This window comes from Terrapene carolina, unplaced genomic scaffold (assembly GCF_002925995.2).
Source record: "Terrapene carolina triunguis isolate 2854851 unplaced genomic scaffold, T_m_triunguis-2.0 Scaffold23, whole genome shotgun sequence".
NCBI lineage: Eukaryota > Metazoa > Chordata > Testudines > Emydidae > Terrapene > Terrapene triunguis.
Genome location: NW_020664374.1, coordinates 14861301 through 14880673, shown reverse-complemented (window position 1 = coordinate 14880673; position 19373 = coordinate 14861301). Strand labels below are relative to the sequence as shown.

The 19373-nt window shown below is 38.7% G+C and overlaps 1 protein-coding gene across 5 annotated transcripts in view; it reads left to right on the top strand.

The window, feature by feature from the left end:
* Positions 1–19373, top strand: part of LOC113406232 (neuronal membrane glycoprotein M6-b) — a 132285-nt gene that overhangs the window by 101093 nt on the left and 11819 nt on the right. For 3 of the 5 annotated variants that reach the window (XM_026649680.2, XM_026649676.2, XM_026649683.1), the window contains exon 2: positions 17078–17264. In XM_026649680.2, the coding sequence (XP_026505465.1) occupies positions 17078–17264 (187 nt within the window). Of the gene's footprint in view, positions 1–6341; positions 6462–17077; positions 17265–19373 lie in introns of all 5 variants that reach the window. The other 2 variants (XM_026649665.2, XM_026649673.1) reach the window with 1 other exon arrangement.

The following is a 19373-nucleotide window of genomic DNA, read 5'->3' as shown; positions in this document are numbered from 1 at the left end:
GCAGAAATTTAGCTCGTTGCAAGCTTAAATGGCTTGAGAGTTGCTTGATTGGCTTGTAGCTTGTTGCTTGTTGTAGCTTGTTGCTTCTTTTTTTTTTTTTATCGGTTCCCGGCAAGCAGGGGCAAGTGTGTGGGTTTTTTTGGGTTGGGGGGGGGGGGACAAGCAGGGGCAAAGGGAGAGAGAGTCAGGGGTGCACAGCGGGCCCACCACAGTCCCAGACTGCACGCCGGGGGGATCTAGTCACATAGAGTGTTGGGGTTCTTAGGGATTGGCTTGTTTTGGCCTTGTTTTGAAATGAGATTAGCTTGATTTTTGGTTTATGGTGAAAGTCGGGGTGCTTATTTACTATGTGAAAGTTGGCAACTGTGCTGAGAACATGCTGGGTACTCTTGAAAATCCTGCAATTTCATTTTGGTGCCTAAATAGGAACTGAGCCTTTTGGAATATCTGGCCATTTACTCCAGTGCCGAAAACTGGAGGTCTTAGATTCTGAGATCTCGAGCATGTGAATACCCTTCAATATTTTCTTTTCAAATATCACAATTTTTTTTTTACAAAACCTTACTTTCAGAAATAAATTGCCAACTTAAATGAAATAAAATAAGCCAGAGGTCATGGGGTTTGTTTTTATTCCTTATTGCTCTTTAACAATAGGAACTGTGATTGTGTTAACACACCATAAATATTGAACAAGAAAAGATCCTAGCCATTCATCTCCATTTAGATATCCAAGTTCATGTACAGTATCATGTGCGTACACACAAACTGTGGAGAAAACAAACATGTTTAATTTGAAGTGTGTATATATAACACAATAGGAAAAATGTCCATTTTCACTATTAATGGTCTAAATTTCTATGGATTTTTAAATCAAAGGATCTCAAAGTGCATTTACAAAAACAATAGCAATACAAACATTTATTAACTTTAACTTATGTAGAATCAGCACCTCAGTGAGGTGAGAGAGGACGCTATACATATAGTATACTTCAGCCACCCCGCCTCTGTAGAAAACGTTGCACAATAACATTGTATAACAGTGTAGGACAACAAGTGAAGGTGTAGTTTACTTACAGTATCTACACATGTATGCAACTGAATAGTGATACAGCCTACGTGCAGTTCAAACTATGGTAAATACAAAGGGGCAGATGCTTAGCTGGTGTAAACAGCAATAGTTCCATTGACTTTAGTGCAGCTACAACAATTTACACCAGCTGAGGATCTGCCCCAAAGTGTTTAAAAATATTTAGTTATTTGGGAACGACTGTGCAAATTACATCTTTCTTATGTTACAAACACATTCTAAAATTGCAAGTAAAATAATTCAGGGTTCATATTAAATCATAAAAGTATTCCCCCTTCAGGCAATGATGCATAGTCCAACTGTTGGATTTGCAACATCCTTCACACAGCTGTTTCTCTCAAGCTAGACAAGAATTACTGCTGCCCTGATTTTTTAATTGGAAGCTGAACAACGCCCTTGTTCACAGAGATAGGAAATAAGTATTGCTTAGTCTGCATATCAGCAGCTCTTATCAGAGAGAAACACCATGAGCAGAGCTCATGTAAATGTTGAGTAGATCTTTTACAGAGCTACAGAACAGACTGAATGAACTTAAAGATGAGGGTTTACAAATTATTACAAATGACAGAGTTTATCTTGTAGGCATTAAATTAAATCAAAATGTGAGGACTGGGTAGGCAGATTCACTGAGCTGGAATAAACGGGCAAAATGAAATGCCGTTTTGCATCAGCAGTGGAGGAAATACATCCAGATACATATTGAGAGAGACAAGAAGTTTGCTTTTTTCATGCAACAAAGAAAAATATTACTCTTAAGTTGTAAAAGTGCCAAAAAATTGCTGTGACTGACCATAATAAATTAGGCATGAAGGTCTGGTAGAAAAGCAACTACTGAGAAATAGTTTTATTGTATTAGACTAATGCATAAAAAGCTCCAATTTTATATGCTGTATTATAAAAGTAGATGGAAAAATCTGAGCCGTTGTGCTGGAAATTCATTTTGATTGTAGGTTAGAAGGGAGCACTTAATCAGTGAAAATGAAGTTCATAATTAGGAATTGCTGTGAGAGATTTCAAACAAAGAGTTTCGTTATGCATGATTATGTATTAGCCTAAAACAATACAATTACATGTCAATTTTTATAACATTTTTATACCAATTTTTTAAAAAGTGTGAATTTGCAAAATGTGTGTAGTTTAAAACCAAAATAAATAAGTATAATTAGAGAGAGAAGGTGGGAGAGGTAGTATATTTTATTCTACCAACTTCTGTTTATCCAATAAATGGAGATGAATGGTTAGGATCTTTTCTTGTTCAATATTTATGGTGTGTTAACACAAAGCAAGTCCCTATTGTTACAGAGCTGTGTAAGCTTGAAATCTTGTGCCTCTCACCAACAAAAGTTGGTTCAATAATAGATATCACCTCACCCACCCTTGTCTTCTAATATCCTGGGACTGACACGGCTATATTACTGCATACAATAAGTATAATTGACTTATTAATGTTAGAGGTTAATTTCATTTTGAGGGAAGCCCTTGATTGTATAAACATTAGGCATTTGATGGATATGAAGATTGTGGCTCAGGTACCTTGATCCCACAAATTGGAATATGCTGAGGCCACTCGAAGAAGTGGTTACTTACCTGTAATTTAAATTCTTCAAGATGAGCCTCTGCATATACCCGCATGTGGAATCAAGGCACCACAAGTGGGAATGTGCAGAGGCCCATCAAAGAAGAGATGCTCTTTCTTTTTAGATTGTTTGAATAACACATTAACCCATCTTCTTATACAAATTATACTTATTAGCCAAAGTTTTCAAAGCTAGGCCTCAATTGTTAGGCTCCTAAATCCATATTTCAAAGGTGCCCAAGTTCCCTTTGACTTCAGTGGGATTTGTTGGTGCTCATCCCTCCTGAATACAATGCCAGTTAAATAGAAGTGCCTGACTATAAATCTAGAAGTAAAACATTTTGGAGTCTAGCCTAGAAAATCTTGGCCGTTACGTATGATAGGGATAACAATGTGTCAAACCTAGTGATTTAGGTTTTAATTAATAGGATTTGGTTTCTAACTAAAAAGTGAATATCTTAAAAAGAGTGTATCCCCAGTAGTTTGCCCAAATGATCATGTGAAGGAAGACTTAGACATATGTGGCACAGAATATGGTAAAACCAGAAAGATTTCCAGATTGCACTGTACATGCACAATAGGCACGATATGACACCATATAGAGCATTGACGTGGAATCAAAGTAAAGGTGGAAAAGGACCAACTATGTCATCTACAGTAAGCCTTAATTCTTCCTGTTACCTGGCTAGTCTTGCTCCCAATGTTATAGTCACCGGCTAATTGTTGGGTGGAGTTTTCACCACTTCCCTTGAGGAGACTCTTCATAATCTCCTTTAGGAAATAACAATCAGATTACATTTTCTGTGATTAATTACTCCATATCAAGACTACTTGGCCCATTTTAACCCTCCCCCCCACATCCACCCCATCTTCCACACACATTTTTATTAGAAGACCACAGATGGTTCTTTCATTGATGTATAAACAACAAAGAAATGTAGATTTTTGACCCAGTAACTACCATAGATGTATATAGTTGTGTGAATTGTAAATTAGAGCACCTGTAGCTGCTATTTGTGCGACGACATACATAAACTATGTAAATAAATGTTCAGAATGACATACAAATTCTAAAAAGGATATCCAGCTATAGCTGATCATTGTACCTAAACAGTAACCTAAAGTAATCCTAAAAGTGCAACTTCCACTGAATTATAATTTTCTCCCTTAAAAGTGAACTGAAATACTTTTGAAATAAATATTCAGTGCTATTTAATATACTAAATCATGACCAAAACACGGAGAGTTAAGGCCTAGTTCTGCCATACTTTATGGAGGCCGTTATTGCTCAGACTAAAGTCTGTGAGATTTCTTATGAAAATACTTTCGATGAAAAGAAATAACAAATTTTGGAATTTCTCCTAGAAATTTAGAAATATTTTAGTTACAAATTCTTAGGCTTTGTCATGAAACCAGAAAGTTGCACAATTTCCATGAAAATTTTAGTTTCCAAAATGCCTTTTCATTAAAAAATAAAATAAAGGCAAAGTTTTGACCATTGCTATTAAAAATAAATAAGAGGATGTTTAAAAGTCAGTCCTTATACTTACCTGCCAGCTCATGATTTTAGGATTCAGTGTTTCTCCAGCAAGAACTAGTGATCCAACTGGCATCTGTGGTAGAGTAAGAGGACTCCAGAACTCTGACCTCACGTCTGACAAGATAAAAGCCTTTCCATTTATTTTTATTTATATTAGTTTATATTAGAATTATATTAGTATTCTGGCATCTTAAATGTCTTTGAGTAAGTATTTGAATTTAAGTTCTCCTTTGTGATGAAAAATGCTTCCTCTTAAAGCACATTCTAATTTAATATCATTTTCTTCTCCAAAAAGTAATTAGTAATCTTTTATTTAAAAAAAAAGTGGTTTTATGTACATTAGAGAAATGGAAAACAATAATAACTGAACATTGCATGTTTGAGGAAGGCAAGTATATGAGAAACAATGAATAGTACTATACAGTATCAGCAAGTGCATTCTGCCATCATTTTCTATTTTTGATATTGCATTCAATTACTATGGCATCTATTGTGATCTCATAAACAGGATTGTTATTGAATGAGCAACAGGAGAAGAGGAAGTCATTGCAGGAGACATTGTCTTTGGATACGTAATCATTTTAGGAAGATGCACTAGAAAACATTTGAAAAGTAGTTGAATATGTAGGCTGTCGAACTTCTGTTGGTTTTTTTTTTTTTTTTTTAGGATGGGGAATGGGGAAGGTTTCCCCAAGTAGAAGAATAAAATATGTGAAGCAGAATAACTTCTTTCATGAAAAATATGGGCTATATATAAAGCTGTTGGCACAAATTACAAAGAGAAGGAAATGATCAAGAGGAAATAAACTACTAAGCATTCATTAAAGAATTAACTTGGTATTGCTCCCAAGGACACTCTTTTTCTTTTGCAGCAGGTAGTAATACTACCAACAGATTATTCATTAATACAATATGTATATAATTTCTTGTTTCCATCCTCCTAGATACAGATCACTGGACTCCTAGGAACAGATTCTCCTCTCACTCCTGATTTACACTCGTGTAACCGTACTGAAGTTAGTGGAGTTACACCTGTATAAAAACAATGTGAGAGGAGAATCACACCATATACTTCTGTTTTTAGACTAGAAATTTGTGGTACCTTATCTTTCTAGTAACCTGCTTCTCTGACCTACTTGGAAAGTAATTGTTTGTAATGTCCTAAACTATATCTCATCTACCTGCTGAAATGCTGCTAAATAAGATTTATTTTGGACAAAGATGACAGTTACTTGTTCATGTAGCTACTACAGAGTGGAACTTCCAGTGTATTTTAAAAAATGATCCATCTTGCATTGACAGCCTGGCAATTCATAACCAAGGCAAGGTGAAAAAATGTCGATCCAAAAGAAGTTTGATGCTGTTTTGCCAATAGCCTCTTTCTGGAATGCTCAGGAGCAGTAAAGCTTTGAAGTACTCTCCCAACGAATTACAGACCATTACATATGACTGGAAATGACATAACACTACTGAAATTTATCAACAATTGAGAGAGGTCTGGGGGGGAGAGAACAATAATGAGTCGAATTCTCCTTGCATGTACATTGTAAAACTGGAGTAACTCTGCTGAAATCAATAGAGCTGGTCGAAATTTGCACCAGTGTGAGAGCAGCTTTTCTCATCTATTTGTTTTAAGAAGTTAACTTTGCGCCACTGGACAAATTTGTGTTTGAGTCTCTCTCTCTCTACATCTGGTGGTAATTATCTAACTCTGCTGGGTTTAGGATACTCTAAAAATAGATATTTGGTTTCCCACAATTCTGTTTCCCTTTCCGCCCTATCTCTTAGAGAAGGGACTGTTTTCCAGAAAAGAGAAGGGGGTTGGTGTGAGGTAAGTGAGTTTTGATGATCAGAGACCACAACAGACTAGAACGTTTTAATATGTATTTATGTTCATTCAAGAACCGAGAGGAGTTTTAAACATTCTTGTGTCAGTAATGGTCTTTAGCTCATAACTTTAACAGCATATCCTGTTGATTTTCCTCCTGTTGGTTGGTACAAATTGGTTATATTTCAGTTATTAAACCTCAGCATATTTTTCTGGACTCTCCACTTAATTTTAAAATTAAATGAATAAAAGTATTGAACAAATTTTTGTTTGCTGGAGACACTGACATTTTACCACCTAAAATTGGCAGTGATCACCAGACCAGAAATGGAAATTGGCAGGTACCACTGGATGTACAGGAGTTCAAGGCCACACCAGTACCATCATGTGCCAGCATTGAGAGGCAATATTAGTCCTTTGGGGATTCAAGGTAAATAAAGGGTTGGGGTGAAATCTAAATGGAGAGTTCAAATACAGTAGCACAAACATGATTTGCAGTAGCTGTAATCTTTTTAAAAATGTTTTTCTATGTTTCTTAGTCAGTTAGGAGTCTGATTTTCTCATGATTGCTTGAAATAAACTTTAATTTTAATCTGTTAGTGTTGGAAAGGCAGTAGCTTTCTCTTAACTGTATTGCCAGCAATCATTTCAAAACTGTCCACTGCCAAGGCAGAATAGTATTGCTGTGTATGCAAACCCAGTCAGAAACTGATGATGATGATATAATTTATAATCCATCAGTTGGCTTCCATGTCCAAAGACAGCAATACACAGTGCAGTGGGTCTCCTATCAAGTGCTTCTTTGAACACTATTTCACCTAATAGCTCATTTTCTAGCAGCAATTCTGTGTGTGTGTGTGTGTGATGTTTTAAAGAAAGACTAAGGCCAAGATTTTCCAAAGTGATTAGTGATTCTGCATGTGTCAGATTTTGGGTGCCCAATTTAAGTCACTAAAATGGAGGCCCGATTTTCAGAGGGTGAGCACTCAGCACTTTTTGAAAATTCCCTTTGAAGTGTCTCAGGTCAAGCAACATGCAATGTTATTTTGCCCAACCAGCCTCTTCCCTGGATGAAGCTGATCTATTTAATTCAGTTCAGAGATTTGAGCGCTACATTTGGAGAACATTCACCAAGTTCTCCACTTAGCCCCTTCCCTTATATAACCTGATGAACTGGTTCTTTGGACCTTAAAATGCTCTTTCCATGGTAGGCTTAGTCTGTATGCTAGAAATGGATGAATATTTTTATTGTCAAATTGTATATTCAAAAATATTGCTAAATTAGTCAGATGTATTATTTGGTTGATCAGGTCTATTCTGCTCAGCTATGGAGGGTAGAGGGAGAACTTGGTACTGGTAATACTACTTTGCATTGTTAATGGCTCTTCATTATATTTCCTACAAGTAGAAACAGTACTGTTGCATAACCTCCCAAAGAGAATTTAAAATGCAATGGGTTGGCAATATTCTGAGGTACCTTTTCAGATCTCCACTTCAGCTAATGCCTGAGTCTTAGAGTCATCAGACTGACCTTTTTCTTGCTGGAGTCTTAGTTGTGAGCCTGCTACCCAGATTCGGAGAGAACGGATTCAGAACGGCCAGGTATATATAAGAATATCTGATGTGGACTATTGTCCAAAGTCCCAAAGGGGAGCCAATGGCTAAATACATACAGAAATCTTCTAGCTATGCTCAAGGTGATAATACTATGTATGGAATAATTTTAAAACCATTTTGGACCATTAATGGTTTAGCCAGACTTCAACAGATTTATCCGTAGTGCTTTGTAGCACCAGAAAGTGGGCAAGTTCTGTCTACTGCTAGATCTGAAGTGGCTCAAGACATTTGTTTGTGATTGCAAAGTCTCTGAGATGTGGTGATCTCTGAAGTGTTCTACAGATGATGTGGCTACTAAAAGTTCCTTTTCTTTGTCACAAGCCCAGCATTCAGTACAAATGTGATCAATCTGTTTTATATACTGGTGCTAAATTTCAAGAAGGCCTTGTTTCCATCAGAGAGATTTTTTCAGATCAAATGTTGAAGAATATCAGAGGCAAAGATCATGATTCACAAGTTCAATGCTTATCTTAGCCATCTTTTACAAGCTTATGCACCACCTGGTCATTTGTCTCTATTCTTTAGAAGAAATAGCCAAAAGATTCTGTATATCTTTACTCAACTACCTGAGAGCAAAATCCTTATTACACTGGTAGCTGTCAGTCTATATCATTAAAGGAAATCCACTTCAAGAACCAATGGTCAATGCCATCCAGAAGCTGAGGTCTGTCCACGGACGCTGGTTGAATTAGGAGGCTTGCTAAAATACAGACATAAGCTTTTAGCTTGGGAGTGCTAGGACATTTCTGAGACTTTTCAACAAAGATTTGAAGTTACAAGAGGTCCTGGGCGTAACCTGAACACACAAGAGGCTGAAAATGACATTTTAATGTGGGAAACTCAGTTTCTGATTACTCTGATGTAAAGAAACCTGAATCTCTCCAGCTGTGCTATGCAGTAGAAAACTGAGAATAGTAACAGACCAACTCGCTGAACAAGGCTGGAACAAGGATACCAATCTCTGTGCCAATGATTATTTAGTCACAATGAAATGCTACTTCTTCCCTTGAAAGAGGAACATGATCAGAACAATGGATGTTTTTCATTTCAGAGCTGGTACAGGAATCTCTTGTTTTGGATTGCACCGAATAGTACACTGGAAAACACTCCCAACTCTACTAACATGTAAACTTTCTTCCTATAGCAACCTTCCTTATCTCCTCTTTCAGTGTCGGTAATAGGTGGTATTAGGAGAGCAAACTTTGTTTCCCTTTAATATTTTGCTTCTTTCACTAGATCTCTAAATAAGCAACTATCAGCCCCCTTGGATCTTTAATTAATCAATGAAATGCTACTTTATTGTCCGTCTTTCTTTAAAATTCTTTGTTTAAAGATTGGCACCCTTGTTTTAAGATGAACATTCTTGTGGAAATTCTTCCAGATGAATTGGTTTTTTGTTTGTTTTATGGTTTTTCTTTTCCTAGATTTCTTCCTAAAAATTTTAGGTTTTTTGGGGCCTACTTTAGATAGGCATAAAGGCACGAGAAGGTGCACCCTTCCATCAAGATTTAAGATCATTCCATAAGGATGCAGGCTGTCTAGTGAGCAGGGGGAAATTTGCAAAGCATCTACCTAGGCACACACCTTCACCTTGGTTGGTGCTACGATGGGCCAAAGGTCTTTATAGTGGTGGTTCATTTTCCTCTTATTCTGTATTTAGGTAAGCTATTTCTCTAAAGACCCCTTAGTTCCAGATTGGTACCGAAAGGCTGAATTTGGCTTCTGAATCTCAGATCCACTGGTCTGAAAATCTCTCCCCCCTCCCTTTTTTTTTAATTTATATTTAAGTAGGAGTCTTACTGGGGGGAGAGATTGTTTTTGTTTACTTCCTTGTAGCTAAGGAAGTGTCAACTGGAGAAGCAGTTGGTAGCTGTGGTTGAGATCCAGTGTGATAAGTCTTATTCTGCTATTGGATACTGCTGGCATTGATGCATTGTGAGGTAAGTTACCACTTCCAGACTGGGGGATCTAAGATTCAAAACTCAAATTTTACAGGTAAGAAACTAATCTTTGATTAAAACACAAACATTGTTAAAAATAGTTGTTCTCTTTTTTTTCACAAGAAAACCCAGGAAACTCTAGTTCATGCAGGGTGAGGTTTACAAAGGCCCCTAAGCAGTCAATGGGAGGTAGGTGCTAGCTCACATGATCACGTTTGTAAATCCCACTGGGCTTCTGTCTACCTCTTTAGATGCCTAAATACCTTTGTAAGTCTGGTCTGGTGTCTAATTTTTTACACCTTTTGGCTCAGAGTTGTCTAGATAAGTCAGCCAAGCCAGCATGTTCTAAAACTGGGAGATGACTAGTGTGCATGACGAGGTGGGCGGAGATCAGGGTGAGAGGAGAGAATAGAAAGAGGGACTGTTTTAATAAAAAATATGAAATGGCAGACTGATTGCAAATCCTGTGTTTTGTGTATGCTGTTCATGTGCGGCCTCGTGTGGAGTTGGACTGAGACTGATAACTTTTGCCAATGGAGTGATTTCAAATTAATGAATTCTGCATATAGATTAACACCTCCACATACAAGAGTCCTTGGAAAAAATGTGTGCTGCAAAGTACTGGAACAAATCTGCAGGAGGAATTACTGCCAAAGTTATATCAACAGAGCTCAGACTACTTTTATCAAGGAAGTTCTTTTAAAATACTGTAGTGATGCAAAGATTAATAGGAGGTTGTATTTTTCAGAAATAACTGATAGTGAGAGAAATGAGTGGGAAAATATCCACCATTATGGACCCAGTTAAGACTGTTCAAAGCAAATCCTCTCTTAAAGCACAAGTTGACCAACTTTCTTCTCTTCAGAGGTGGTGCAGAAGTGCCTTGCTTTGAAGTGCATTGTCTCATGGGCTGGAAAGAGTTCCTGTCTCTTCTGTTGACAAGAAATGAAGTTGTTGGACTTTCATCTCAGGCTGACCAAACTGGAACAAGAGAACTGCTCTTGGCCTATTGTCTCATGTGTCACAGTAGTTCACAAGTACTCCTGTTCTTTTTGTGGATACAGACTAACATGGCTGCTACTCTGAAACCAATAGTTGAATGCTTGATATTATGTATCATTAGCAGCCTAGAATTGATGCATGTAACAAACATGGAATCAATGTTTCATATTTTATAGATCATATTGCCTTAAAAGAGGCCATCTTCTGAACACTTATAAACTGAAGGACCATTTCACAGAACTGGAACTGCATCAAACTGATTTAATTTGGAAGAATGTGCATTTCTGTCTTCACTATAGATTCATAGGTTTTCACACACCACCTCTGCCAGGGCAGAATCTTCCCCAAAGTATTGTTGTGACTCCTTGACCTTCTTGAAATAATATGTCTGACACTCTGGCTGAGAAGGTTGGACACCATTGAACTAAACCATGTTGGTTCTCCAAAGTAGTTAGTCCTTATTGTGAGTTGGTTCTTTTTAAGCTTGAAAAGTAGCAGTTAGAAAGGCTGCAATAGCAGCTTTTTATAAGCATATGTGTAAAGGAAAATATTGATATGAAATACATAGTACCTGCAGCAGAAGCTTAATCCTTAGTGCACCAGGACCCTTAGATAGTTTATAATGGTATGCACAGGCAGTGCTCTTTCAAAATACAAAGGGGCCTAAGCTCCTCTTATTATAACATGCAGTATTATAGGTCCAAGTCCTGCAAAGATTTATGCACATGCTAAGTATTAATCATATGAATAGCAATATTTGAGTTCACCCTTAGCTCAGCCTATTTTTCTGCGGTTCAGTCGCACTCCTTGCTCTAGTACCTAAGCAAGGATTTTGGCTTAGTGTATCGAGTTACGTTTTTTATAATTTGTTTGCAAAATTGAAATTGAGCGGGACAAGATAAGAACGGAGCATAGGCCTTAACAGAGGCTTGCAAATAATTTTTAAAAATTACAATTCTAGGGCCAAGCGCTGATTGTGCCAAATAGAAAGGGTCAGAGGAGAAACATTTAACACACACTTTTTTGATGTATCGTTGTGGTGGTAAAGATTTCCCCTCGCAATCCCCCTTGTTGCCACAGTTCATTGATTCCTGCTTTGGGTGATGTTCCAACATATGTTTTGCTGATATCACATCAAATGCAGATGGTCACCTGATGTTTATGGCTGAGAGAGGAGTCAAGTAAATTTCATTTTGTCTATGACTCTGATGACTCTGAGTAGTCAATGTCTGTCTTACTCATCAAACCCCTGAAATTTGAGAGCTCAAGATCCTAAGGACAAGGGTAAGCGCTGTGTGTCGTAAACTCACCCCTTTGTGTCCACTATACGGCAGGCCGTATTGTCCCTATTAGAGAAGTTGTAATCTTGCCCCAACTTTACCTCAGCAGGGTGTGTTACAGTCTGAGAATTGCTGTCTGAAAGTCCCTCCCCATTAATTCTGCATTTCCTTGCTTTTCTGGATTTAAATCGGGTACACCTTCACAGTGCTGAAAGAGATTTGGCCACAGAACTGCCAATGGCATTAATGGGAATTGTGTGACTAAAGTCCTGCACATATTCAGTGGTCTGTATATAGTCTCCTCTCCTAGCTATTTATGGGTATATTGCTCATCGCAGCTCAAAGAAGAATTATATGAACAACCAGTATCATCGCTGACTTTTTATGTATAGGTTGATCCTTTACCAGTTTCCTATGACTGATAGTTTCCAAGAGACTACAAGAGAATAGTTAGTTCCTGTTCTTTCTCCTCTATTTTTTTCCCTTAGTAAGAAATATTCAGGGTGAGTTGTATGTGTGTGTTTAATAGCATTCATTCCCTAGAGAATAATCTCAGTCCTTGTTTTAGCTGGCCTCCTTCTGAGAGTGTGTTAAATCTGTAGCCAGGATCACAAGCAGCTCTGGGCAAATCACTGGGCTGTTATTAACCTGCCTCCATGGCAACTTCTGCTCACAAGCCTGAGGACAAAAAATGTTTTTATTCTGCTGAGCAGCACAAAAGATTCTAGTGATGTGTTAGACAAAATGGCCATTGAAAGCCAGATGCATTGATGTGTATTTGTAATGCCCGGTTTATATTTAAACTGTTTTACACTGCTGATGTGCTAGGGTGTATAGAGTGCTAAAAATTGCATGGTATTATCTGTGTGCAAAGTAAAGACAGAGCAGAATTTGTGCCAAACAGATTTTTTATTAACATGTTTTTAATAAACTTCCCAAATCATACTAAATACTACAACGTTGTTTACAGGATACCCAGCTTCAGCAGCAGAATGTGTTATCAACTTAGTCTGCTTATTTCATATTGATTTACAAATTTGCCACTGCTTTTCAGTTGTATGGTAACTCACTGCCTACTGATTCAGAAATATAGCAGAGTACAAGGCAAACTGCATCTAGAAAGATCAAATTCTCCAGGCCAGATTCTCAGCTGCCGTAACCTGACATAGCTCAGTAGACCAGCTGAAGTTCTGGACCTCCATGTTTAATGGAAATACTCCAATACTAGCCTAGAAAGTTTGGTAAGAAAAAATCCTTAATTTTGTCTGAACTAATAGTAGTACAGTAAAAGCTTTGTTATCCGGCATGTTGGGTGAATGGGGGGTGCCGGTTAGTCAAAAATTCCAGTTAACTAAGTTATACTTACCAATGGAATACCAATTTTCAAAGAATTAGAATACAATAAAATGAATCAAGTATAAAATAGTATACAGGTACTCACCAATCCAGCAGCAGTACTGCACTGCAGAATAGTTGGTTTCTTGAAGCACTTAGGTGTATACAGGTAACGTTTTCTATACAGTAGGGTTATCTTATGACACTACATATCACTATGGGCAGTGCATGGCGTTCACCCTTAACCCTTACACTTAACATTAAAAAGATAAGAAAAAGCGACAAAGAGTCCTGTGGCACCTTATAGACTAACAGAAGTATTGGAGCATAAGCTTTCGTGGGTGAATACCCACTTCGTCAGATGACATGCATCTGACGAAGTGGGTATTCACCCACGAAAGCTTATGTTCCAATACTTCTGTTAGTCTATAAGGTGCCACAGGACTTTGTCGCTTTTTACAGATCCACACTAACACGGCTACCCCTCTGATACTAAAAAGATACTGAACATAATTTAATCTTTGATGATTCAGAAGGCACTTCAGGATCTTGCAGTGCCTTAGGGTCATCATTATCAATATCAATTATCATTGTAGATGTAGAAGGTGTAGGAGATTGGGCTGAATCTGTAATGACCCTATGACACACCCTGGAAGCTGCTTTTCTGAATAAATCCCTGATATCAGCTTGCTTACTTGTCTTCTGCCTCTTTTGCATAAAAACAGAGTGCAGAATGTGCAATTGCATAACCTCCTGGGCAGTATACTAGTCCCAGTTACTAGACTGAAGATTTGTATTGGGAGATATCGGAAATGCCAGTTAATAGAGCTTTCTGGCTGATAAAGTGACGGATAACATAGCTCTTACTGTATCTGGTTTTGAAAAACTTCTCCTGGTTGTATTTTGGTAATCGTGGGTGTAAAAAATAAAATAAAATAGGAAAAAACCTCATACTAACAGGTTTCATTGATGTGAATGTAGGGTCTCCAAAAAGTACATTTTTTCTGTGTTACGGCAACGCTGCAAACATTCTTTAACTGGGTCATATTAAAATAAGGATTTTGGGGGGTCTGGCAGTCTAACGCCTCAAACAGGTGGTGTATATTCTGCAAAGCTGATACCCTTTGATAGGAACAGCTGTGTATAAACTCCATCATAAAAGTTGTTGACTGAACACGTGTACAGGCGTACACGCTGCCATGTCTAGCATGGAAATACGCCATTGACAGTATTTCCTTGTTTTGTTGAAAGCTAGGGCTGGGGGTGTATGTTTGCCCAAGGACCACAGAGAGGATGTATCCCAGTTATCCAGCTGGCCTAGAGGTAAAGGGTTGGTGGTTGCTGGGGCTCTGTTTTGTTTAATGTCTGGCTCGAAACAGCACAGTAGCTTTATGGACTTGATCAAGTGGGATCTTGGCAGTGATCTGCCCATGACACAGTGAAGGCCACCAGAAGGACGGTGCTGCCTTTTCTCTTGTGGAGTAGAGTGCTGTAGGAGGCCTGAGCCATAAACACTGTTGTCTACTCTAGACAAGAATTTGAAAGCTTTGGGGCATCCAGTGCTGGCAGTTTGAATACAAGGGGCTGTTGATGAAATGGTGTGATCTGCCTGAATGTGCGATCAAAAGAGATCGCCCCCCAAGTCCGGTGTATTTATTAATGCATGGCAAACTAGGCTGCACAGCATGGAGTGCCCAGTTCTACTGGAATGACCTAGATTTGTGAGTAACCTTTAGCCATGGGTCTATGTGGATTTAAGGGTTCTGCCAAGTTATTCTTCAGCACTATTTGCCTTTTGACCCACAGAGCAGCTTTGATGTTGACTCTGAAGGAGGCCAGACATCCTACCGTCCAGCATGAAAGATGATGTTATAATAGCAACAGGTTAAGAGGAGAAATCAGACTAATGCAGAGCCAGAATGATAAAATGAGGAGCTGCAGTGCCTGGGTTCTCCGACCAGTTAAACATCCACGAATCCTGTTTGAACAATGGAAAGGACTTGTGATTATATTGTTCCTTCTAAACTTGATTTGCAAATTTGCCATATCACCGGTGATCGCCCTGCAAGATCTGTCATTCTGAAGTTTGCTTTAGCTTCGGACCTCGATGATGATATGTACTATGGTTATTCTATTTCTTCCCACTGAGCTTTCTTTATGCTTCCTTTCCTTCCCGCCACCCCATCAGGCTGAGCAGTACGTCAAGCTGTCTGTATTCATTTTGTGGCATTCAAGGCACGAAGAGAGTTCCTTGCTGAATGGATTCCAGCTGTGGACTTGACTGTAAAAGCTTCCCCAGCTGGCTTCCATATAATTAAATCTTGTCTGCATTTACTGAAGTGGCATTTCATAAGACATCTAAGTAGCAATAGCTGTTTAAGCCTGACAGGGGCATTTGGTAAGAGATCGTTAAAACAAAGAGTTTTACATTGATAAAATGGTGAGAGGGTTTTCTGTTGTTGTACGCACATTACTTCCTAATGCCCCCTGGACGAGCCTGTTGCAAAACTCATTCATTACTTGGAAGATCAGGATGTTAGAAAAAATCCTGCTTCCTTTAGTAGGCCTAGATCTGCTCATCTTTTCTTGGCGTTTGAGACAGGAGTTATGATGTATGCACCACCCAATTGTCTCCATAAATTTTAAATGGTTAATGATTCATTTTGTACCATATATTGGAAGAAACAGGCTGTTTCTGTTACATTCAACACTGGTGGTTCCATTGAGCAGTATCCTAATGGTTTATACTTTGCACAATTGTATGCCACATACACTAATGATGAATGCTTAGCCAGTGTATTGCTATCACCCTGAAGCAATGAATTGATATAGATTGCCATTACCATTATAACACACTTACAGCTCTGTTTGTTTCCAATTCACATTACTCAGTCCTGCAAGCAAATGGATTTTCAAGCAGTGCCATCAGGAGGAATCCGATAGTTGCAACTGAATTTACCTTATCACAATGTCTCTGATTCTGTGGTGGTATAACTGTGGCCTTCATCCAGATGACACAGTACATCCAGTATTTTTCTATTAAATTGGAGACAAAACTATGCACTATGCTTTCTGAATAGTACAGTTTAGAGCTCACTATTCCTTTTGAAAAGGTAACTTCAGTCTCAATTTATTTGCCAAACATTCACTTGAACTTTTCCTCTTTCTATTTAACTATCAATTTTATCCTTTTAAAACTGATTCTCTTATTCCAAATAGTCTCCTTTTTGCCACTTCTCAGCCCCATTAGCTTTTATGTAGCTAAACTAGTTTATAAAATAGTTTTATATAATTTTGTTTTCAGGACATATATTAACTTTTCATAAAAATACAGTCCTTAGACCAAGTGTGCAGCAGCCAGATTTTGAAGACCCTGGAGTATATAACTCCTTCATTCAGTAGAAGTATAAAATACATTTTATCTTTCCCAAATGCTTTTGCTTCCTTGACTTACACTACTGCCATGCTCATTAAGCAACTGACACTTCATATTGTTATTACAAATAGTTTTTAAACGCAGTGTATTATATGAGAGCAGTCAGATCAGAGGGACTCACTTAGCCAAATGGATTTTTGTTTTTCAGTTGATGAGCCAATGACCTCTTCTTGATCTTGCAAAGATACGAGAATTCAACCCATTTTCACTTGTGTGTTTTGAGTTCACACAGACAAAGCTGAAGGTCATTGCTCTAGATGCAAGAAGACGACAATTCCTGCTCATCTGTTAGCTTTCCACATATCACTTTGCCAAATTATTTTTTTTTAATTTAGAGCCAGCCCCCACCGGTTGTACTAAATGAAAAGTGAATGTTCTTCTCATAATTTGCTGTTGTGCTTAATAATGTTTCCTTTGTTTCATCTTTTCTGCTTAGGTTGCTTTGAATGTTGCATTAAGTGCCTGGGAGGAGTTCCATATGCTTCACTGGTGGCAACCATTCTCTGCTTTTCTGGGGTAGCATTGTTTTGTGGCTGTGGTCATGTGGCTCTCACTGGAACCGTATCTATCCTTGAACAACACTTTTCCACAAACTCCAGTGACCATGCTTTGCTGAGTGAAGTGTAAGTATGCCCCTCTTCCATTACTTCATGAAAGAATTCCAGCAAAACACCCCATCATGCAAAACACAACTGAGATTAGAGATGGATCCAAACTCTGAGGCTTAGGCTCTTTTCTCTAAATAATATATACACCGCACAAAGTGTCTAGTGTTATCACTTCCATGCACGGAGATTCAGCATATAGTTTCAGCCTGAATGACTTCTTATGCTAGACAAAACAGGAAGAACAGGTGTAAAGTCCTAACGGGAACACAGTTTGTCTCCTCTGTAACAGCTGGATCTGAATCAAATACAAAATGTCAGCTGTTTCCAGCTGGTGGGAGGGCCCTAAAAATGTAGAGGAGCAGACTGTAGGAAACCAAATCATCACTGGTGCAGAGCTACGTGCATCATCGCTAGTAACTGATTATGGGGAAGGCAAACTATATGCAAACAAGAGTGACACTCACTCCTGTGAAGTGAGTCAGCCAGCTGTGATGGGACACCCTTGCTGCACTCTCCTTCATTCTGCACATGCTACAGAGCTACACTAGTCAGAGGCACAGTGCAGGACTGAGCCCTGTAGAATTTCAACTACATGAGCAATGCCCCCAGACCCATGATCAATAATAGGACAAGAGCAGGTTGTGAGGAGGGAAGTGCATTACTGTGCACAGAGTGCCCAAGAGCTTTGATCTGAGGCTGGAGAATCCTACTAGCAGTGGGATCACGTCCTGTGTTTCCTGGCCTAGCAAGGGATGGGAGCCCTGCATGCTCAGCTGTTGGAAGTAGGCAGGTAGAGCCCTTGTAACTATGCTTAGCTGCCCTCTTCTGCCAAGCCATTTCTTCTAGCCCCCAGCACGAGGCCATTGGTGTCGGGGGATTAAGAGGTGTGTTGGGTAGGATCCTGGTATGCTCCCCTGGTCATTTTTTACTTTAAGGCACATGGACTCTCAGAATTTCCCTGTCATCTTCCCCTCTTCTTGACAGCTCTCCCTGTACTTCATTTTATGAGCTACTGCTGGATCCCATTTATCGAGAAATAAAGCTTTTCTCCTCCAATCTTGTTCACCTGGCCCTTGATTGTCTGGTGACAATTTACCCTAGGTCAAGAGCTTATCTAATAGTATCTAAAAACCCGTTGACAAGGTGCTAGTATATTATGCATGCTATACACATGTATAGAGCCCCGCATGGATACAAAATTTGTATCTGCATCTGAGCCACACTTCACAGAAATGATCCGTGGATATCCATGGATTTGCAGGGCTCTACAAAGGCAGCAGAACCATAGCATGTATGGCGACGACATGTAGCATCACCAGCTGAGCTTCAGCAACTGAGTGAGTGTAACAAAGTCTAATGTGCAAAGTAACAGGGTTCATTTGTTTAACTGAAGAGGAAATCCAACCGACAGGGAGCAAGCTTTGCAAGAACTCTTGATAGCAACACATGGGAGAGAGCTGTTGTGACCAACTATCTATCAGCAACCATGGTTACAGTGGCACTGTTTCAGGGAAACGAGCAATTGGTACTTGAATTCCTATGGACACAGGCTGTGTGGAACCTAACGAGAAATACCAAGTGTTAATGGAAATAGACAAATCTAGTTGGAGGGGTTTAAAAGTACCTGCAGATATTTTTTAGTAGGTTAGCACTCCTGGCTTATATTTTTAACCATACTTGATATTCTTGTACCTTTGCTATGAAATTATGGATTCACTCCTGCACTGAAGAATTTGTTAAAATTGACTGTGATGCTCATTCGCATATTCTCAGGAAAATATCACATCATTTTCATGCACTGTAAAATATGTATGTAGATGAATTTGGGTAGGTGGTGTAAGAGGGGTGTGAATTTTGCAGCTGTTGATGCTGTCTCCTTACAGGCAACATGGCCCTTAGGAGTGAGCACAGAGCTAGGTGGCTAGAATATCCAGATTCTCTTCCAGCCTTTGCCACTTCAAGCATTTTGCTCCTACATATGTACCATAGCGCAAACATTAAGTTAAGGGTCACAACACCTTATGAAGTACAGAAATATCTCCATTTTGCAGGCATGGAACTGACACTCAAAGATCCATGACTATCCTAAATTCATACAGCCAGTCAGTGTAAGAAGCAAGATTA